Source organism: Triturus cristatus, chromosome 1_1, assembly GCF_964204655.1.
Source record: "Triturus cristatus chromosome 1_1, aTriCri1.1, whole genome shotgun sequence".
NCBI classification, from domain to species: Eukaryota; Metazoa; Chordata; class Amphibia; order Caudata; family Salamandridae; genus Triturus; species Triturus cristatus.
In genome coordinates, this window is record NC_140579.1 from 12,288,737 (window position 1) to 12,312,933 (window position 24,197).

Sequence of the window (24,197 nt, forward strand, 5' to 3'; positions counted from 1 at the left end):
TAATTAAAATGTATGGGGAGAGAAAAAAGCAAGACTGTGTGAAAGGTTATTAATGGCTCCATTCGAAAAGGGTGGTTTGGCATTTCCTCATATTTTCAAATATTGCCAAGAGGCCCACCTCTGGATTTTAGTAGCATGGTCCATGCGCGAATCGGAGAAGTGGCAGCTTTATATGGATCGCGCAGTAGTGGACAGGGATGTTTGGGATCTGCCTTGGATACTTAAAACTCAAACATGTCCTTGTCTGACTGTAAGTTTTTAGGCAACAATAAAAATGTAAAGGCAACTTTGGCGATTAATGCTCCTGCTGGAGAGAGATGGGAGTTTTATCTAGTGGCTGTTTCCACTCATGTTAAAGTAGCGTAGAGGATTAAGGTGCCTGCTGCAAAGAACATGTCCTTGTGTGTTCAGAGGTTTTCAGGCAACAATAAAAATGTAAAGGTAACTTTGGCGATTAAGGTTCCTGCAGGACGGAAATGGAAGTTTTATCTAGTGGCAGTTTCCACTGATGCTAAAGGATCACAGAGGATTCAGATGCCTAGTGCAAAGAGCATGTCCTTGTGTATCGAGGGGTTTTCAGGCGACAAAAAAAATGTAAAGGTAACCTCAACAATTAATGTTTCTGTGGGAGAGAGATCAGAAGTTTTTTCTAGTGGCTGTTTGTTTCCACTCATGCTAAAGTAGTGCAGAGGATTAAGATGCCTGCTGCAAAGAGCATGTCCTTGTGTGTTCAGAGGTTTTCAGGCGACAATAAAAATGTAAAGCTAACCTCGGCAATTAATGTTTCTGTGAGAGAGAGATGGAAGTTTTATCTAGTGGCTTTTGCCACTCATGCTAAAGTAGTGCGGAGGATTAAGATGCCTGCTGCAAAGAACTTGTCCTTGTGTATTCAGAGGTTTTCAGGCAACACTAAAAATGTAAAGGTAACTTTGGCGATTAATATTCCTCCTGGAGAGAGATGGGAGTTTTATCTAGTGGCTGTTTCAACTCATTTTAAAGTAGCACAGAGGATTAAGGTGCCTGCTGCAAAGAACATCTCCTTCTCTGACTGTAAGTTTTTAGGCAACAATAAAAATGTAAAGGTAACTTTGGCGATAAATGTTCCTGCTGGAGAGAGATGGAAGTTTTTTCTAGTGGCTGTTTATTTGCACTCATGCTAAAGTAGCGCAGAGGATTAAGATGCCTGCTGAAAAAAGAACAAGTCCTTGCGTGTTCATACGTTTTCAGGCGACAATAAAAATGTAAAGGGAACTTTGGCGATTAATGTTCCTGCTGGAGGGAGATGGGAGTTTAATTTAGTGGCGGTTTCCAGTGATGCTAAAGTACCGCAGAGGATTAAGATGCATGTCTGATGCAAAGAACATGTCTTTGTGTGTTCATACATTTTCAGGCGACAATAGAAATGTAAAGGGAACTTTGGCGATTAATGTTCCTGCTAGAGAGAGATAGGAGTTTAATTTAATTTAATGGCTATTTCCAGGGATGCTAAAGTAGCGCAGAGCATTAAGATGCATGCCTGCTGCAAAGAACATGTCCTTGTGTGTTTAGAGGTTTTCAGGCAACAATAAAAATCTAAACTTTGGCGATTAATGTTCCTCTTGGAGAGAGATGGAATTTTTATCTAGTGTCTGTTTCCAATAATGCTGAAGTAGCGCAGACGATTAAGATGCATGCCTGCTGCAATGAACATACTCTTGTCTGTTCAGAGGTTTTCAGGCAACAATAAAAATGTAAAGGTAACTTTGGCATTCATGTTCCTGCTGGAGAGAGATGGGAGTTTTATCTAGTGGCTGTTTCCACTCATGTTAAAGTAGCATAGAGGATTAAGGTGCCTGCTGCAAAGAACATGTCCTTGTGTGTTCAGAGGTTTTCAGGCAACAATAAAAATGTAAAGGTAACTTTGGCGATTAAGGTTCCTGCAGGACGGAAATGGAAGTTTTATCTAGTGGCAGTTTCCACTGATGCTAAAGGATCAGAGAGGATTCAGATGCCTAGTGCAAAGAGCATGTCCTTGTGTATCGAGGGGTTTTCAGGCGACAAACAAAATGTAAAGGTAACCTCTACAATTAATGTTTCTTTGGGAGAGAGATCGGAAGTTTTTTCTAGTGGCTGTTTGTTTGCACTCATGCTAAAGTAGTGCAGAGGATTAAGATGCCTGCTGCAAAGTGCATGTCCTTGTGTGTTCAGAGGTTTTCAGGCAACAATAAAAATGTAAAGGTAAATTTGGCGATTAAGGTTCCTGCAGGACGGAAATGGAAGTTTTATCTAGTGGCTATTTCCACTGATGCTAAAGGATCACAGGGGATTCAGATGCCTACTGCAAAGAACATGTCCTTGTGTGTTCAGAGGTTTTCAGGCAACAATAAAAATGTAAAGGTAACTTTGACGATTAAAGTTCCTGCAGGAGAGAGATGAAAGTTTTATCTAGTGGCTGTTTCCACTCATGCTAAAGTAGCGCAGAGGATTAAGATGCCTGCTGCAAAGAGCATGTCCTTGTGTGTTCAGAGGTTTTCAGGCAACAATAAAAATGTAAAGGTAACTTTGGCGATTAAGGTTCCTGCAGGACGGATATTGAAGTTTTATATCGTTGCTGTTTCCACTGATGCTAAAGGATCACAGAGGATTCAGATGCCTACTGCAAAGAACATGTCCTTGTGTATCAAGAGGTTTTCAGGCGACAATAAAAATGTAAAGGTAACCTCGACAATTAATGTTTCTGTGGGAGAGACATCGGAAGTTTTATCTATTGACTGTTTCCACTTATGCTAAAGTAGTGCAGAGAATTAAAATGCCTGCTGCAAAGTACATGTCATTGTGTGTTCACACGTTTTCAGGCAACATTAAAAATGTAAAGGTAACTTTGGCGATTAAAGTTCCTGTGGGAGAGAGATGGAAGTTTTATCTAGTGGCTGTTTCCACTCATGCTGAAGTAGCACAGAGATTAAGATACCTGCTGCAAAGAACATGGTCTTGTGTGTTCAGAGATTTTCCGGCAACAATAAAAATGTAAAGGTAACTTTGGCGATTAAGGTTCATGCAGGACGGAAATGGAAGTTTTATCTAGTGGCTGTTTCCACTGATGCCAAAGGATCACAGGGGATTCAGATGCCTACTGCAAAGAACATGTCCTTGTGTGTTCAGAGGTTTTCAGGCAACAATAAAAATGTAAAGGTAACATTGTCGATTAAGTTTCCTCCAGGACGGAAATGGAAGTTATATCTCGTGGCTGTTTCCACTGATGCTAAAGGATCACAGAGGATTCAGATGCCTACTTCAAAGAACACGGCCTTGTGTAGCGAGAGGTTTTCAGGCGACAATAAAAATGTAAAGGTAACCTCGACAATTAATGTTTCTGTGGGAGAGACATCGGAAGTTTTATCTATTGACTGTTTCCACTTATGCTAAAGTAGTGCAGAGAATTAAAATGCCTGCTGCAAAGTACATGTCATTGTGTGTTCACACGTTTTCAGGCAACATTAAAAATGTAAAGGTAACTTTGGCGATTAAAGTTCCTGTGGGAGAGAGATGGAAGTTTTATCTAGTGGCTGTTTCCACTCATGCTGAAGTAGCACAGAGATTAAGATACCTGCTGCAAAGAACATGGTCTTGTGTGTTCAGAGATTTTCCGGCAACAATAAAAATGTAAAGGTAACTTTGGCGATTAAGGTTCATGCAGGACGGAAATGGAAGTTTTATCTAGTGGCTGTTTCCACTGATGCCAAAGGATCACAGGGGATTCAGATGCCTACTGCAAAGAACATGTCCTTGTGTGTTCAGAGGTTTTCAGGCAACAATAAAAATGTAAAGGTAACATTGTCGATTAAGTTTCCTCCAGGACGGAAATGGAAGTTATATCTCGTGGCTGTTTCCACTGATGCTAAAGGATCACAGAGGATTCAGATGCCTACTTCAAAGAACACGGCCTTGTGTAGCGAGAGGTTTTCAGGCGACAATAAAAATGTAAAGGTAACCTCAGCAATTAATGTTTCAGTGAGAGATGGAAGTTTTATCTAGTGGTTTTTTCCACTCATGCTAAAGTAGCGCAGAGGATTAAGATTCCTGCTGCATAGAACATGTCCTTGTGTGTTCAGAGGTTTTCAGGCAACACTAAAAATGTAAAGGTAACTTTGCGATTAATATAGTGATGGGAGTTTTATCTAGTGGCTGTTTCAACTCATGTTAAACTAGCACAGAGGATTAAGGTGCCTGCTGCAAAGAACATGTCCTTGTCTGACTGTAAGGTTTTAGGCAACAATAAAAATGTAAAGGTAACCTTGGCTATTAATGTTTCTGTGGGAGAGAGATCGGAAGTTTATCTTGTGGCTGTTTCCACTCATGCTAAAGTAGCACAGAGGATTAAGATGCCTGCTGCATAGAACGTGTCCTTGTGTGTTCAGAGGTTTTCAGGCAACACTAAAAATGTGAAGGTAACTTTGGCGATTGATGTTCCTGCTGGAGAGAGATGGAAGTTTTATCTAGAGCATGTTTCCACTCATGCTGAAGTAGCGCAGAGGATTAAAATGCCTGCTGCAAAGAACATGTCCTTGTGTGTTCATAGGTTTTCAGGCAAAAATAAAAATGTAAACGTTAACTTTGGAAATTAATGTTCCTGTAGGAGACAGATCGGAGTTTTATCCAATGGCTGTTTCCAGTTATGCTAAAGTTTTGCAGAGGATTAAGGTGCCTGCTGCAAAGAACATTTCTTTGTGTGTTCAGAGGTTTTCAGGCGACAATAAAAATGTCAATGTAACTTTGGCGATTAAGGTTCCTGCGGGAGTGAGAAGGAAGTTGTAGCTAGTGGCCTTATCCTTCAAGGAGTATGTGGGGAGGTGTGAGGCTACAGTGGAACTAGATTTGACTTTACAAAAAAGTGTTGGAAGAGTTTATCTGGTAATTGGGAGGGGGCGTTTGTGAGGCAAACGGTGTGTGAGTCCAGAGTCTTTTTTTTGGGGGGTAGAATTTGGTGCATTTATTGTACTTTATGGGGAACAGTAAATTTCGTAGATTTATAAAAACAAAGTTGCTAGTTCATTGCAATGAGTGACTGTGTGTTCTTGGAAATTGCCGCCAATCGATGTGGTTAGGGATTTAACAATTTGGAAACACAAACAGTAAAGTAAGAGTTAACGACAGGCCGGTAGTTTCGTTGTTTTCAATCAATATTTTACTATTATAAACATGTTAGATTGGTCCGTGGGGCCATGCATATTACATTTACCCTTATTGCCCTTTCAATAGTTTGCAGACAAGCATTATTGATCTAATTACAATTGGTGATTTTTGTTGTAAAGATGCATATGCCACCCACATGCACCCCAGCACACTACCCACATGCATCCCACCAACACACACCTTATAACAACACACCATGCCACTGGCCCCTGAACTAGACACCAAGTTTGCAGTACGGAGCAGAGCTACCACACTGCTCTACAATATACAAGGCGAGACCGTAGCCAATGCTTGTTTAATTCTGCAGAGACTTTATGATATGTTACATGCGGTTTGGTGCATGATTCACACGGCAAACATTGTCTGCCCTTGTTTTAAAAATGTACAAGGAGAAGAGATACATAGTTTCACGTGAGGCTTCTGGTTGTCATGGCAACAGGTGAGAGGGTCATTGTGAAGAAGGTCCCTCGGAATGTTGGTGTTTGAACCGTGGATGGCAGTTGAGGGGGCGGGAGGGGGGGGGCTCACACCAGCCTCAGCTCCGCCCCTCCCCAGAGCAGGAAGAGCGGGAAGAGCCTCTGCGTGAAGGGCGCCCGCGGGAAGGAGTAGAGAAGCTCCATGGAGTCCGCATTGTACAGGGACAGCCGCCCCCCCTCGTAGTCCAGATACACCCCCAGCTTCAGGGGCTTCTCACGAGGGGACAGAGGGGTCTCAGGGGAGGTGAGAGCCTCGTACTGACCCCCCCACCCCCGCACAGCCCAGACTCCCCCCTCAGGTGACCATGTGAAGTCTCCCTTCCTGTCCACAGACTCTGCTGCAGCCCCCACACGCCACAGCACCCCCTCCTGCAGCGGCTGAACCTCCCAGTAATGTCTGCCGGAGGTGAACCCCTCGCTCCCCAGCACACAGGGGTAGTAGTAGGTGAATCTCTTGGGGGTGTCCGGCAGGGTCTGTGCTGTGCCCGTCAGTCTCACTCGTCGCCCCCCCTCAGACAGGAGGAGCCGAGGATGAGCCGTGTCAGGATCCAGAGTCACCATCACTGCAGAGAAGAGATTCACAATTAGAGATTTAACGACACAAAGAAAGGTTGTAATTACTGCTTCTGCTTTACATATGATTAATGTACACCACACCTGGAAGGAGCACACGGCGCTAGAGGGCGCGGCACTAGACTGCTCACTACACTAAAGCGCGCGGCACTAGACTGCTCACTAGACTAAAGCGCGTATTCATCCAGAGCACACACTACACCGAACACCACACTGCACTACACAGGACATTCTACTACACACTACACGCAGCATACTACATTGCTCTACCACACACGACGCACACTACAATAGCAGAGTAACAGCAACTTGATTAGATGGTACAGAGTGACAGAGCTCCTACAAGGAAATCAGTACTAGTCAGTACCCTGGATTATATTGTGCAGAGTGAGAGAGCTCCTAGAAGTCATGCAGGACTAGTCAGCACTCTGCATGAGACGGCACAGAGTAACAGAGATACTAAAAGGTATACAGTACTATTCAGTACCCTGCATTGGATGGTGCAGAGTTACTTGAAAATATACTGTACGAGTCAGTACATTGTATTAGATGACACAGAGTGGCAGAGCTACTAGAAGTTATACTGTACTAGTCAGTACACTGCATTATAAGGTACAGAGTGACAGAGCTACTTGAAGGTATACTGTACAAGTCAGTGCACTGCATTAGATGGAACAGAGTGACAGAGCTACTTGAAGGTATACTGTACTAGTCAGTACACTGTATTAGATGGTACAGAGTGACAGAGCTACTGAAAGGCATACTGTACAAGTCAGTACACTGCATTAGATGGAACAGAGTGACAGAGCTGCTTGGAGGTATACTGTCCTAATCAGTACACGGCATTAGATGGTACGGAGTGTCAGAGCTACTCGAAGGTCTACTGTACTAGTCAGTACACTGCTTTAGATGGTACAGAGTAAATTAGCTCCTACAATGTATACTGTACTAGTGAGCACACAGTATCAGATGAAACAGAATGACAGAGCTACTAGAAGGTATACTGTACTAGTCAGTACACTGTATTTAAGGCTCCCTGTTTTCCGTTTTTACATATTTTTAGAGCAAAATACAGACAGAAAACTATGTTTTTTTCTGTCTGCATTTATTTATTAAAGCTGATAAATACAGAAAATTGTGCTTCTTTTAAGTGACTCTCCGTGCGGCCTTTCATGAATTATAGACCAGCAGCTGAGCAGATGGACAGCACGGGAAATCAAAAACAGAATGACGTTTCTTTAAATAGAAGCATATGTCAACATACTTTTATATCATAATGCTAGTTTTTACCAGTGGATATATTGTTATGTAGAGCTTCAATAGCTAAAATACGACAGATATCAAAGTATGAGTGCGCGTCTATCAGTTAAATAGACATGGAAATGTACAGTTTTACAACATCATTTATACGGAAAACACAAAATAAATACGGATAAATACATATAAAACGGCCAAAAAATAAATACCATAACCACATACAGCATAGCCACATGCAGTCTTACCACATGCAGTATTACCACATGCAGCATAGCCACAGGCAGTATTACCACCTGCAGCATAGCCACAGGCAGTATTACCACCTGCAGCATAGCCACATGCAGGATTACCACATGCAGTATTCCCACGTGCATGATTGCAATGTGCAGCATAACCCCATGTAGTATTTCCACATACAGGATTACCACATGCAGTATTCCCACGTGCATGATTGCCATGTGCAGCATAACCACATGCAGTATTACCACTCAACCAGATATCACTGGGGACACATTCCACTTTGGCTGAAATTACAGAAATTGTAGCAGGAAAACGGCAAATAGTGTTCAGGAATTATCTGCAGAAATCAGGGCAGCAGTTCTCTACTGTTGTCTGGTGTTGTGTGTGTGCGTGCATGCATGGCATGAGAGCATATCTGCGTGATGCGACGGGCCTAACTGCAAGTGCAGGGTGTGAGTGTGGACTGTGAGGGAAGATCTCATGAATTGTGGGGAAAGCAGCAAAACTTACCTTCTCTGGTCCACGCCTGTCCACACCAATATCGATACTGCCGCCACCGCCAGGAGTCACAAGGGGGCCAAAACCGTCCACAGAAGCAGCGGGTGCAATCTACCGCGTCGCCGCCCCGGGACTCAAACTCCCGGCAGCCCCAGCGGCGGCGCGTTGAGCTGACGCGGTGAAAGCGCCAGGTGGCGCCTACAAACATCGCGGAGGCCCGCTTCGCGGGACGCGCCGGGCGAAGCCCGGGCTAAGGGCGGGCCCTCTGTGGCCCTCAGAGGACCGAATGAGGCCGGGACGGGCCATGTTATTTGGCTGCCAGGTACATATCTGATATTTTTTTCACAAAAAGCAACCACTATTGAATTGGCGAAATACTAAATTCAGAGTAGTATAAAGATGTTGTTCAACTATCTACTTGACAGGTGGAATATCAAAGATATTGAAGTAAAAGCCTCACTCACATAATAGTGACATGCTTCATCATAGGCAGTTACTCCACACCCAGAGAAGGTGGTACTCTCTGGGCGGACTCAACCAAAGATATACTGGGAGTTCTTAGATAAATGAACCACTGGTTAGGCAGGGAACCAGATCAAATTAAAAATACCTATGAGTGTACCCTATTTTAAATCCTTTATTATTGGGCACTCATGATATCAATAAAAACTTATTGTCGGGGTTTCTTTGAACTCGATTTGTTCAATTGTACCCTCAACCGTGTGCCAACATGTTTCGGCCCGTCTTGTAGCCCAATCGGGTCTGGGGGCCTTCGTCAGGGCGATATCTTTCCTTTCCTTATGCTATAAGGTCCCTGCGATTTAGCTGTACATGTGCTTACATGCAACTCATTCGTACGTGAGGCCTAATGCACTCACCTGTCCATATGTGCCTTCCGACTTCAGTAGAATTTTTCTATTGGACATGGAACACAAAGTTAACATGTATTTCTTTGACGACACAACAACATGAATCTATCTACAGCCCGTCTTGTGCTCGTAGTCTTTGATTCTTAGTTGTAGTGATGGTGTACCACCTGACTATGTGCTCTCTATTTTAGGGCTTAGTGTAATACATTAATCATTTCAATTTGCTCACCGCCACATCACATCCACATCTATACACCACACAACGTGATCATCATACTGCTTGTGTTTGACTATGAGTGAAAAGGATTGTGGCTAGAATGTCTTTCCTAGCCATCAATCCTATAGCTCTCTGCTTAGGCACCCATTCCCTCGTTGTGTTGTTTATTCATTTCTTAAATATATCACCATGCATAGGGATCGTGTATATCTCTTTCATCCAGTATTATATTAAGAACTCCCGGCGCTCACCTACTGCCCTGTGCCTACTGGCATCATGCAGATCTCGTGTGTTCAGGTGCAGTCCTGTAGTCAAACACTGCGTCAGAGATAAATAAAGGCAACTATTATCACGTTCTAAACCGATCTAATGATATACATCTCGTTCTCTACAAGATTCTAGTTTACGGAACCTTATTACCGCGTTTCTATCTTTTTTCGGTTTGGCAGAATATATACAGGGAGGTATTTATACTTATTTCGTTTCCGTGCCAGTGTTCCTACTTAAATCTTCAAATCCTGTGTTGCAGGGTGAACTTTCCCCCTCTTGTATATGTTTTGTTTGCAGTCCCTTTTGTTATCGCTAATCTTTTTTTTATAAAATTATTTAACCAGAACAATTTGGAACCATTCAGAGACTCTACGGGCGTCTCTGCTATCAAAACAGATCATGCGGGACAAAAGGCGTCTTAATTACAAAGTTTTCCCTCGCTGTCACTTACTTCATCAAGGACACCGCACCGCCGTTGCACCTAGTCAACCACACCGTCTGCCGTCGGGGATGAGAGTACGGCGGTGGCGGCTTTTAACCGAAGGTGCACGAGCCTAATTGGAGGGCGGTTCTAACCCAATTCTCTACCGTCACGCAACGTAATCGCAGCTGTTCGGACTTGTATGAGGCTGAACTACAAGACTTGTGGGAAATGTAGTTCATTTCTGTCTGGTGCGCCGTGTTCGATCCCCCTCACGGCGAAGGATTTGTTGTTTACAATTTTGAGGAGTATTTTGTTGATCTCTCGCGTAGCTATTTAAAAGATAATCGCTTGAAGTGTTGAGTTACCATTTCGCCGTTTTATTTGGGGAAATAGCCTGTCTCACCTCACGACCAGTGTTAGTGGGTATGATGTAGCCCCACTTGAATTTTGTATATCTGCTGACGGCAGATCATTCTAGTTAGTAGATTAATCTAATTGACTGCACGTTTGTTGCCAAGTTTCAACTTTCATGGTGTTATCCCCCTATATTCCTAAATTCTATATATCGAGGACTGATGTTACACCCCAATCTTTTGTTGTTATATATGCCGGAGGCTTTATTGTCTTTCCAGGACTATGCCTATTGTCATTTGCTCCTATATGCCATATTTTAGGGCTGTGTATACTTTGTGGCCAACTCTAAGTTAAATCATCCTGCTGAGTTTTCTTGTTATTTCCTATTGTTGTTTTAAACGGGCAATAGATCTGCTTTTGATTGCCATATTCAGAGATATGTAGGCTGTGTGGCAAAGCTACGTCATAGAACACCATGGAATTTCCTCGTTCAGTCCTGATGTTGTGCTTGACAAGCGATAGATCCACCTTTGCTCTAGTTTTAGCAATTGTTTTTCGTTGCAGCTGTCTGGTAGTCTCTCAATTACAGTCCAAGTAAAGTCATCTTCACTGTGTTTCTGCGTTTGAAAATGTCTCATCATTTTCGTGATGGTTTTACCGCACCTAAATGTACTGCGGTGCTCATTGATCCTGATCTTGACCTTACGTGTGGTCATCCCGATGTATATTTTATTGCAGATGCACGTCATTAGGTAAACCACATTGTGGCTGTTGCAATTGCTGAAGGACCTTTGTTCCCATGGTGTTTTGAGGCCCACGTCGATTGTTTTGCTCTGTGTTGTTAATTTGCATACACTACATGATCCGCACGGGTAGTGTCCAGTTACCTCTGGTAGATTCCAGAGTGTGCTCTGTTGGCCTGTTCTGCCTTGTTTCTTTTTTGGTCTGGTATGTACAACAGAGTCTTTGATGGATTTACCTCTCTTAAATGCAAACAATGGTTTCTCTAGTTTAAGTCCCCCAGAGTTCAGTGTTCTCCAATGTCGTAGAACTATGTTCTTTACACTGTTGGAATCTGTTCCGAAGGTGGTTACGCATACCAGTTTTTTGTCATCCAGTTTCCTTTTTGGTTCCAAAAGCCCTTCTCTGTTGCAGTTTTTTGCCCTTTTATATGCTTGTTTGATCAGTTTAGTAGGGTAGCACTTTGTCTTCAATTTCTGTGTTAATTTTTTGGCGTGAATTTCATAATTTGTTTTTTTCCGTACAATTTCTCCTTAGTCGTAGGAATTGGCCTACTGGCAAGTTGTCTCGCAGCGCTTTAGGGTGGAAGCTGTCATATCTGAGGAGGTTGTTGGCGTCTGTAGGTTTGTAGAACACTTCCGTTTTTAGTGTCCCCTCCGCTGGCCAGATTTTCAAATCCAGAAATGTGATGGAATCTTTTGTTAGAGTCATTGTAAACTTCAAAAATTCATCCCTGTTGTTTAGCCATGTCAGAAATTCTTTTGCTTTGTCGGCATCTCCTTTCCAGACTATAAAGATATCATCTATGAATCTTCTCCATACTCCCAAGTTGGATTGGTACGGGTTGGAGTCACTATAGATGAAACGTGTTTCGAAGTCATGCACGTACAGGCATGCTACACTGGGGGCGCAGGTCATCCCCATTGAAGTTCCATGGGTTTGTAGGAAATACTCCCCTTCAAATTCAAAGTAATTTCTTGTTAGGGCTAATCGTACACATTGAACCACAAATTTTATCGGTGTTATTGATGACCAGTTTTCCAGACCCAGCAGATTTTCGATCACCCTAAGTGAGGCCTCTTGTGGAATACTGGTATACAATGCTTCCACGTCTAATGTCATTAGGTAGTCGGTGGTAGGACTGAAGCTCAAAGTTTGAAGTTTCAATAAGATGTCTTGTGTGTCTTTAAGGTACGAGGGCATCCTCTGCACCATTGGTCACAAGAAATGGTCGGCAAATCTTGACAGTGGTTCGAGAGCCGAACCAATGCCTGACACAATCGGTCTGCCTGGCGGTGGATGTACGTTTTTGTGCACTTTCGGGAGGATGTAAAAGTATGGAGTTTTTGGGTCAAGTTCTTGTAAAAAATTTTCTTCTGCCTTGGTAATCCATCCCTCTTGTGCTGCTTCCGAGACCATCTCTTGTATTTCTCGTTTCAGACTCCCAGTTGGATCTCTCTGTAATCGTGAATAATTCCGTCGATCATTAAGTAATCTCATACACTCATTTCTGTACATCTCAATGGGTAGTATCACCGTTGCTCCTCCTTTATCTGCTGGTTTAATTATGACATCCTGCATTTTGTCAAATTCTGCCAGTGTCTGCCGTTCAATCAATGTGAAGTTGTTAAATCTTTGGTTGGTGTTATCTTTCAATTCGTCGATATCCAATGTTACTGCCTTCTCAAAGGCTAGTAATGCCGGTGGCATTGTGTGATTCGGGGGGATGAATTTCGATTTTTTACGTAGGCCTGTATTTTTATCTGTCAATTCACTCAGGTCCTCCGGTCCCTCTGTTTCTGCAAAGAACACCGACAGACGGAGTCTGCGAAAGAATTCGGCAAGTTCAATTCTTAAATCAAAGAAATTTGACCGATTCGTCGGGACAAAGCCTAGTCCTTTTTTTAGGACATTTTCTTGTTGTTGGGAGAGGATTCTCTTACTCAGGTTCAGTATTCCCGTGCGTTCTTGCTCGTGCTGGGTCCCTGGTCCTGTGCTGTCAGGTCTTCTCTGTTTGTATCCCATTGAACCCGTTGCCCTCTCCGGTTGCCTCCTCCTCGTCTTCGGCCTCGCCCTAAAAAAGGTTGTTGATAGGGTTGCCACGGGTATCCAAACTGTGGTGGTTGGAAGGGCGCTTGCATGAAGGGGTTCCATCCAAAGGGTGGTTGTTGTTGTATTCCTCCTTGCATGTATGGGCCTCTGTTTCTTCTTGGGTTGTTGCCTCTGCGTCTATTGGTGCTTTTTCGGCCTTCAGATGATGTATCGCTGGAATAGTTGCCAGAGCCTGTGCTTCCTGTGTCTGAGAAATCTGAGTTGTCTTTGTCTGTTGGGGTATAATCCTCTCTCGAGTATGGAAAAACACTCTCAAACTTAAATTTTTTCAAGTCTTTCTGAAATTTTGTAATTTTTGCTTGAGTAAGATATTCTTTGTACTCATTAATTACTTTATTATTTTCGTCCAGTTTCTTTTTGAATTGTGCAATTGTGATTTGAGTTTTCAAACCATTTTCCAGTGTTTTTATTTCAATAAGGAGGGCATCTGAGAGTCTTTTAGCAGTCTTAATAATTAAGACCATCCAGTCCCTGCTGCATTTCCATGCGATCAAGGACCAGCTGCGTCTAAATTCAGGGTCATTCAGGAAAATTCGTGGGGAGTTTGCCACAATCAACCCGTTGGGTGCTATATTACCCCTCAAGTATTCAGTCATGATGGCTCCGTGAAGTAAAGTTTTGAATTGGGTCCTTTTCAATTCCGTTAGAGAATCCCAATCGCCATTGTTTTGGTTAACGTGTGTGAGTAGTGTCGGAGATCAGTGGTGGCATAGCTAAAATGGATGATATTTCATCTTCGTCATACGCTAATCCCTCGGCCATCTTGGCGGGATGATTGCAAGTCTGTGGGGTCAAGATACCCCAGACTTGTCGGGTGACCTGATCCAAACTATGTCAGGTGTGCCACACCTCTTCTAGGGAGGTGTATTTCAGAAACCTCTCAGGGCTATGGAGGCCCCTCTGAACTCTTTTATCACAAACAGAGAGTGAGAGAATAAACAACGTGGTTGCGTTCTCCCAGAGTAACTTTTTTTCACAAAAAGCAACCACTATTGAATTGGCGAAATACCAAATTCAGAGTAGTATAAAGATGTTGTTCAACTATCTACTTGACAGGTGGAATATCAAAGATATTGAAGTAAAAGCCTCACTCACATAATAGTGACATGCTTCATCATAGGCAGTTACTCCACACCCAGAGAAGGTGGTACTCTCTGGGCGGACTCAACCAAAGATATACTGGGAGTTCTTAGATAAATGAACCACTGGTTAGGCAGGGAACCAGATCAAATTAAAAATACCTATGAGTGTACCCTATTTTAAATCCTTTATTATTGGGCACTCATGATATCAATAAAAACTTATTGTCGGGGTTTCTTTGAACTCGATTTGTTCAATTGTACCCTCAACCGTGTGCCAACATGTTTCGGCCCGTCTTGTAGCCCAATCGGGTCTGGGGGCCTTCGTCAGGGCGATATCTTTCCTTTCCTTATGCTATAAGGTCCCTGCGATTTAGCTGTACATGTGCTTACATGCAACTCATTCGTACGTGAGGCCTAATGCACTCACCTGTCCATATGTGCCTTCCGACTTCAGTAGAATTTTTCTATTGGACATGGAACACAAAGTTAACATGTATTTCTTTGACGACACAACAACATGAATCTATCTACAGCCCGTCTTGTGCTCGTAGTCTTTGATTCTTAGTTGTAGTGATGGTGTACCACCTGACTATGTGCTCTCTATTTTAGGGCTTAGTGTAATACATTAATCATTTCAATTTGCTCACCGCCACATCACATCCACATCTATACACCACACAACGTGATCATCATACTGCTTGTGTTTGACTATGAGTGAAAAGGATTGTGGCTAGAATGTCTTTCCTAGCCATCAATCCTATAGCTCTCTGCTTAGGCACCCATTCCCAAATACAAGAGATGGTCTCGGAAGCAGCACAAGAGGGATGGATTACCAAGGCAGAAGAAAATTTTTTACAAGAACTTGACCCAAAAACTCCATACTTTTACATCCTCCCGAAAGTGCACAAAAACGTACATCCACCGCCAGGCAGACCGATTGTGTCAGGCATTGGTTCGGCTCTCGAACCACTGTCAAGATTTGCCGACCATTTCTTGCGACCAATGGTGCAGAGGATGCCCTCGTACCTTAAAGACACACAAGACATCTTATTGAAACTTCAAACTTTGAGCTTCAGTCCTACCACCGACTACCTAATGACATTAGACGTGGAAGCATTGTATACCAGTATTCCACAAGAGGCCTCACTTAGGGTGATCGAAAATCTGCTGGGTCTGGAAAACTGGTCATCAATAACACCGATAAAATTTGTGGTTCAATGTGTACGATTAGCCCTAACAAGAAATTACTTTGAATTTGAAGGGGAGTATTTCCTACAAACCCATGGAACTTCAATGGGGATGACCTGCGCCCCCAGTGTAGCATGCCTGTACGTGCATGACTTCGAAACACGTTTCATCTATAGTGACTCCAACCCGTACCAATCCAACTTGGGAGTATGGAGAAGATTCATAGATGATATCTTTATAGTCTGGAAAGGAGATGCCGACAAAGCAAAAGAATTTCTGACATGGCTAAACAACAGGGATGAATTTTTGAAGTTTACAATGACTCTAACAAAAGATTCCATCACATTTCTGGATTTGAAAATCTGGCCAGCGGAGGGGACACTAAAAACGGAAGTGTTCTACAAACCTACAGACGCCAACAACCTCCTCAGATATGACAGCTTCCACCCTAAAGCGCTGCGAGACAACTTGCCAGTAGGCCAATTCCTACGACTAAGGAGAAATTGTACGGAAAAAACAAATTATGAAATTCACGCCAAAAAATTAACACAGAAATTGAAGACAAAGTGCTACCCTACTAAACTGATCAAACAAGCATATAAAAGGGCAAAAAACTGCAACAGAGAAGGGCTTTTGGAACCAAAAAGGAAACTGGATGACAAAAAACTGGTATGCGTAACCACCTTCGGAACAGATTCCAACAGTGTAAAGAACATAGTTCTACGACATTGGAGAACACTGAACTCTGGGGGACTTAAACTAGAGAAACCATTGTTTGCATTTAAGAGAGGTAAATCCATCAAAGACTCTGTTGTACATACCAGACCAAAAAAGAAACAAGGCAGAACAGGCCAACAGAGCACACTCTGGAATCTACCAGAGGTAACTGGACACTACCCGTGCGGATCATGTAGTGTATGCAAATTAACAACACAGAGCAAAACAATCGACGTGGGCCTCAAAACACCATGGGAACAAAGGTCCTTCAGCAATTGCAACAGCCATAATGTGGTTTACCTAATGACGTGCATCTGCAATAAAATATACATCGGGATGACCACACGTAAGGTCAAGATCAGGATCAATGAGCACCGCAGTACATTTAGGTGCGGTAAAACCATCACGAAAATGATGAGACATTTTCAAACGCAGAAACACAGTGAAGATGACTTTACTTGGACTGTAATTGAGAGACTACCAGACAGCTGCAACGAAAAACAATTGCTAAAACTAGAGCAAAGGTGGATCTATCGCTTGTCAAGCACAACATCAGGACTGAACGAGGAAATTCCATGGTGTTCTATGACGTAGCTTTGCCACACAGCCTACATATCTCTGAATATGGCAATCAAAAGCAGATCTATTGCCCGTTTAAAACAACAATAGGAAATAACAAGAAAACTCAGCAGGATGATTTAACTTAGAGTTGGCCACAAAGTATACACAGCCCTAAAATATGGCATATAGGAGCAAATGACAATAGGCATAGTCCTGGAAAGACAATAAAGCCTCCGGCATATATAACAACAAAAGATTGGGGTGTAACATCAGTCCTCGATATATAGAATTTAGGAATATAGGGGGATAACACCATGAAAGTTGAAACTTGGCAACAAACGTGCAGTCAATTAGATTAATCTACTAACTAGAATGATCTGCCGTCAGCAGATATACAAAATTCAAGTGGGGCTACATCATACCCACTAACACTGGTCGTGAGGTGAGACAGGCTATTTCCCCAAATAAAACGGCGAAATGGTAACTCAACACTTCAAGCGATTATCTTTTAAATAGCTACGCGAGAGATCAACAAAATACTCCTCAAAATTGTAAACAACAAATCCTTCGCCGTGAGGGGGATCGAACACGGCGCACCAGACAGAAATGAACTACATTTCCCACAAGTCTTGTAGTTCAGCCTCATACAAGTCCGAACAGCTGCGATTACGTTGCGTGACGGTAGAGAATTGGGTTAGAACCGCCCTCCAATTAGGCTCGTGCACCTTCGGTTAAAAGCCGCCACCGCCGTACTCTCATCCCCGACGGCAGACGGTGTGGTTGACTAGGTGCAACGGCGGTGCGGTGTCCTTGATGAAGTAAGTGACAGCGAGGGAAAACTTTGTAATTAAGACGCCTTTTGTCCCGCATGATCTGTTTTGATAGCAGAGACGCCCGTAGAGTCTCTGAATGGTTCCAAATTGTTCTGGTTAAATAATTTTATAAAAAAAAGATTAGCGATAACAAAAGGGACTGCAAACAAAACATATACAAGAGGGGGAAAGTTCACCCTGCAACACAGGATTTGAAGATTTAAGTAGGAACACTGGCACGGAAACGAAATAAGTATAAATACCTCCCTGTATATATTCTGCCAAACCGAAAAAAGATAGAAACGCGGTAATAAGGTTCCGTAAACTAGAATCTTGTAGAGAACGAGATGTATATCATTAGATCGGTTTAGAACGTGATAATAGTTGCCTTTATTTATCTCTGACGCAGTGTTTGACTACAGGACTGCACCTGAACACACGAGATCTGCATGATGCCAGTAGGCACAGGGCAGTAGGTGAGCGCCGGGAGTTCTTAATATAATACTGGATGAAAGAGATATACACGATCCCTATGCATGGTGATATATTTAAGAAATGAATAAACAACACAACGAGGGAATGGGTGCCTAAGCAGAGAGCTATAGGATTGATGGCTAGGAAAGAGATTCTAGCCACAATCCTTTTCACTCATAGTCAAACACAAGCAGTATGATGATCACGTTGTGTGGTGTATAGATGTGGATGTGATGTGGCGGTGAGCAAATTGAAATGATTAATGTATTACACTAAGCCCTAAAATAGAGAGCACATAGTCAGGTGGTACACCATCACTACAACTAAGAATCAAAGACTACGAGCACAAGACGGGCTGTAGATAGATTCATGTTGTTGTGTCGTCAAAGAAATACATGTTAACTTTGTGTTCCATGTCCAATAGAAAAATTCTACTGAAGTCGGAAGGCACATATGGACAGGTGAGTGCATTAGGCCTCACGTACGAATGAGTTGCATGTAAGCACATGTACAGCTAAATCGCAGGGACCTTATAGCATAAGGAAAGGAAAGATATCGCCCTGACGAAGACCCCCAGACCCGATTGGGCTACAAGACGGGCCGAAACATGTTGGCACACGGTTGAGGGTACAATTGAACAAATCGAGTTCAAAGAAACCCCGACAATAAGTTTTTATTGATATCATGAGTGCCCAATAATAAAGGATTTAAAATAGGGTACACTCATAGGTATTTTTAATTTGATCTGGTTCCCTGCCTAACCAGTGGTTCATTTATCTAAGAACTCCCAGTATATCTTTGGTTGAGTCCGCCCAGAGAGTACCACCTTCTCTGGGTGTGGAGTAACTGCCTATGATGAAGCATGTCACTATTATGTGAGTGAGGCTTTTACTTCAATATCTTTGATATTCCACCTGTCAAGTAGATAGTTGAACAACATCTTTATACTACTCTGAATTTGGTATTTCGCCAATTCAATAGTGGTTGCTTTTTGTGAAAAAAAGTTACTCTGGGAGAACGCAACCACGTTGTTTATTCTCTCACTCTCTGTTTGTGATAAAAAAAACATATCTGATATTAACTGGACTTGGTGACCTGTTCAACTCCATGAACTAAGAGGCGCTACTGTGTAGGCTAAGAAAGTGTCTCATGTGTTATAATTAATTCAGTTTGGCTAACTCTTATCTTTGCGTAGGCGTTTTATTTTATTTTCACAGCCCGCAACTGTTTAATTTAAATCTTAATAAATCCCGAGGTATCCACGACTATGTCGAAAACAATGTCAGGAACTAAACCTGCCACTGCTACAACACTAGATAACTATCTAGTAAAAGTTGTTACTAAAATAAATAGTGAAAGACGCAAATCACTAGGTCAGGGCTCTACCCCGACCACCATCAGTACACCCACCTTGTTATCTCCGCCTACTCATGGTGTGAGTTGTTGTATTGAAAACCATGATTTGGTAACTTTGGGTGATCTAGTCCCTATTTCTTCTGACATAGAATTGGTTGAAACTAATAGGGACGCCTTAAAAGATATAAATGAGGCTCCATCAGAGGAGTCTCCTGATCCGGTAATACAGAGAGTCTTGAGACCTCGTAAACATACCCAATTTAAACGGGGAGGTGCTCGTAGTAGTAATAAAAAAACAGGTTTTGTGTCTTTAACTGGGGACACCCTGAGGGAAGACCCATCCAACAACCTAAAGACAAAGATAGATTCTGATCGATTAGATTGTCTGGTAGGCATTTTGGAGGCTAAAATTCTAAAGATAGTTGAACCGTTAGTAACTAAAATTGGTGAACTATCGGCGGAAATTGCAAGTTTACGAAACCTTTTAGGCCCTCGTAGTAACCCACCTGTGAAAGCTAGTATTGTAGCTGGGGGTTCACGTGGACTTGTTGAGCCACATAAGTCCCCTAAGGTAGTTTTAAATCCTGTTGAACCCTCAGATGCTGCATCTATGATAGCAGTGAATAAAACCACATTTCCAGACAGTTGTCCAAAAAGCAAGAGGGAAACCAGGATCATACGTACAGCAGAAGCACGACCAGACTTACCCCCTGAATGTGCCCCTTTTGTGGCAGTGTTGACAAATGTTCCACCCCTGATGGATGGTGATCAGATTAATAAATCAGAATCCCACGAATCCCTTAAGAACAAATCTGTTTCGTGGTTAAATGAACAGTGTGGGTTTCCCGTGCAATTATCACACCAGATATTAACTACTAGAAGAGTTTCATAGATAGGGCATTCTCGCAAGAACACAAAGGGGGACTGCGTTATAATAAACTTTAGTAATCCTTCTCTAGTCAATAATGCCCTGTTAAAAGCCACCCTGCTCCCTCATAATGATCAGGGTATCATTCTCCGCCCACTGGGATATTTTTATAGGCATCACACAAATCAATCCAATAGTGACCTGTTGAAGAGTAGAGCACTTAGCCATGAAGGACAGTTTTTTCACGGTGTTGTTACATCTAACCGTTTCCAACCTTTGAGTGATTTAGACTCAAATGATTGACTTCATCGTGATTGGGTTCTTCCTATATCCATCAGGGAAGCTTCTACATCGACTATGGAGGAGGATCAGGGGATAGCAGAAATTCAGTTAAACAAGGGGGTGGAGGGCATCCCTAACGTTACGACGATAGAGAGGAATGTTAAAGATGGTAATGTGGATAGCTCAGCTAATGTCCTACCCCAGCCTGTAGGTACAAGGGTCCTTAGCTGGAATATAGCCGGCCTTAACAGTAAAGCGCATGATCCCTTGTGGAGGGATTGTTTATTAGGCTGTGAACTCATTGGGCTACAAGAGACCTGGGACACGGAAAGTACCTTTTTGCTGGATGGGTATTCTGCTTTTTGGTCACCCGCGGTGGTCTCCTGCAGGGGGAGGGCAAAAGGTGGACTTTTAACCCTCATTTCAATGACACTCGAGGGTTTTTATAGTAAAGTGGAGACAGGTTCGCCTTATTGACTTGCAGTGGAAATTCAAACCAATCAAACCAAAGTTTTTCGTTGCAGCTGTCTGGTAGTCTCTCAATGGCTTATTGTCAATTTTTATAATTCTTTTACTAAAAGTACGCCAAACGAACATTTAGGTAGTCTATATGATTTCTTGCAATTGTATGATGATAATAACAAGAATCCCTATTCGGTTATAGTGCTTGGTGATTTTAATGTTCATCGTTGTTCAAGCAACTGTTTTGTATTGGACAGTCTAGGTCCTTCAAACCAAGGAAATATTCACTTTGAACATACACCGCAGGGTATGTTCCTAGATGAGCTTATCGCTGGAAACGCTTTGGTTCATCCCATTAATTATTTGGATGATACTCCAACTTATAAAGGAAGTGGCCTGGGCTCCACCATTGATTATATTTTTGTAAGCACAACCGTAGTAGATAATGTAAGTCAGTACAAGGTCAACTGGTCTATCCATGGTGACCATAACTCTGTCCAGTTGACCTTGTCTGACGACCTAAGGAAAAGAGATTCAGATATAGCAAAATCTGTTCACAGCTCAACAGTGACCTTAAAAAAGCATACAAGGCCAAACCCATGGATGGGGAGAAATGGTTTGATCACAGTTGCTCATCAGCCGAACGGAAGTTAATGAGAGCTTTGAAAGTTGTCCCCCCTGACAAAGCTGAAATCGCTGTACTCAGGAAAGCATATAAAAAGGCCCAGAGTAAGCGTAAAAATGAAATTAGGGAAGAAGCTTGGGATGAATTTTTATCTATAGATGTCATTAAAAATAGTGCCAAATTCTGGTCCGTGGTAAACAAGCCCTTTTTAACGGCAAAAGTAATAATGAGCTCGACTGCGGCATTCAGGAAGAAAAATGGTTTAGTCACTTTACACAGGTGTATGATGGAGACGGTCCCAGGGTGGCACCCACATTAAACCTGGAGAATTATACTCTGTCTTTTACTGAATTACAGGTCACACATGCCATCATGCAAATGACTAGCAATAAGGCTCCGGGACCTGATGGAGTCCCGGCAGACCTTTTTAAATCAGACATTAAAACGTGGTCTAAAATTTTATTCAACGTTTTTGTTAATGCATGTCAACTGGGTCTGCCCCCGACCTGGGCGAAATCTGTCATAATACCTATATATAAAAAAGGTGACAGAGGTGATCCGAGCTGTTATCGCCCAATATCTTTAATAGATTCCTCTGTGAAAGTACTGGGGAGGGTTGTCCTTGCACAACTGACTGGTTGGTTAGAGGAGACAGGAACACTCTCTAAGGCCCAGTACGGATTCAGAAAAGGGATGGGCACCATAGATCAATGCCTAAATTTACAACTATTAATAGGCAAATATACGGTGGCCAAGAAAGGAGTCTTACTGGTAGCCTTTATGGACCTGTCATCGGCGTTTGACCGTGTAAATAGGTCAAAATTGTGGTCCATGCTTATATCCCATGGAGTAGACAATAACATCGTCTACTTCTTAGCTGACCTACACAGGGATTTAACGGCTACGGTACGGTATGACCAATTGGGCAATTGTACAAAAGACATACCCATATCTAATGGAGCTAGACAGGGGTGCATTTTGGCACCCCTGCTCTTTACGCTTTATATAAATGAATTAGATAATGCTTTAATCACCTCTTGTAATGACATCCCCCGTGCAGGGAAATGTTTAATTCCCGCACTCTTATACGCCGATGATGCCGCCCTACTCGCAAGAACGGGAGTGGGCCTTCAGTTACTGCTAGATTCATTTGCGGGTTTTATGAAGGCGTTGGATTTAACTGTTAATTTTGCAAAATCGCATGTTATGGCTATTGGTCCAAAATCTACAAAGATTAAAACTTTTAAATGTGGGGGCCACCCATTATCCAGGGTATTATCATTCCCTTACTTGGGCATTCTTTTTGATGATCAAGGTTCTTGGGTAACCCAAATTACAGCAAAAAAGATTGTTTTATCTAGAGTGACTGTGGCTGTTCTAGGTTTTGCAAGAAAGTTAGGTGCCAGGCCAATGAAGGCCCTTATTCAAGTCTATAGAGCGAAATGCTTCTCTTTGGCAATGTATGGAGCTGAGGTATGGGGTATTAAAAATGTTAAAAGCATACAGATTGTTGAGGATAGGTTTTTAAAAAACCTCCTTTCAGTCCCGATCTCGACTGCCAATTATAATGTCCATCAGGAGCTTGGAATTGGCTTTGTAGAGGACTCCATTGCCCTGGCCCCATTACTGAAGTGGATCAGCATCTGGTTAAACCCGGACTTACAGCTCAATCGCACGATCATGAAAGATTGTATATCACTGGATTATGGGTCACGCATACCCTGGCTGAAATATATTCAGAACCTGGCAATAAAGCTAGGTAGACCTGAATTATATCAGTCACCAGAAGCCCTAGTAAAGGGAGATACAAAATGGTGTAAAGAAACCTTTATGCATATATCTACCATGGATAGGGAAGGGAATGAGCTGGTAAAGGGCACCGTTAGGGCTCACCAGCTATGTAAAACAACACCATCCATGGAATTATACCTAGGATACGTCACAAATGTAAATCACCGTTTCTTATTGACTAGATTCAGATTAAATCAATTACACCTACTGTTTGGAGAAAAGAAAGGTTGGAAAAGGGTTGAGGATCTTGGCCCTTGTTCCTGTGATAATTTTTCACCACAGATATCACACACTTTCTTTTCTTCTGTGAGCACTTTATTGATATCAGGAAACGCTTTTTACTCCCTATATTAAAAAACAAAGGCTTTGTGCAGGTGAGACCTGCTCTTCTTTACCTTCAAATGTTAAATGATGTTTGGGAAACTTATAACATTGCAAATTTTTTATCTGCTGTAATTAGATTTTTGAGGAAATGAACTGTATCCTCTTTTAAATGCTTTTCAAATGGAATTATTACTTTTCTTTTTTGGATTTAATGTGTTTTTAGCCTTAGTGATTATTTAAATTGAAATCTGTATCCTTTTAAGTGTGTTTTTTAGTAGTATGCTTTTATGGTTTGCACTTAAACCGAATAAAGACTTTTGACTGACTGACTGACTGACTGACTGAATTGTGTGCATGCGCTAGGCCAGTGTAGCTGCATGCGCTAGGTCAGGGTAGGTGCATACTCTAGGTCAGTGTGGGTGCATGCACTAGGTCAGTGTAGGTGTATGCGC

General features: G+C 42.4%; 1 protein-coding gene across 2 annotated transcripts in view; it reads right to left on the bottom strand.

Moving 5' to 3' along the window:
* Positions 1-5,141: 5,141 nt before the first annotated feature.
* Positions 5,142-24,197, bottom strand: part of LOC146869128 (E3 ubiquitin-protein ligase TRIM39-like) — an 88,807-nt gene continuing 69,751 nt past the window's right edge. For both annotated transcript variants that reach the window (XM_085626974.1, XM_085626183.1), the window contains one exon: positions 5,142-6,211. In XM_085626974.1, the coding sequence (XP_085483100.1) occupies positions 5,697-6,211 (515 nt within the window). In that variant the 3' untranslated portion in view covers positions 5,142-5,696. The remainder of the gene's footprint in view (positions 6,212-24,197) is intronic.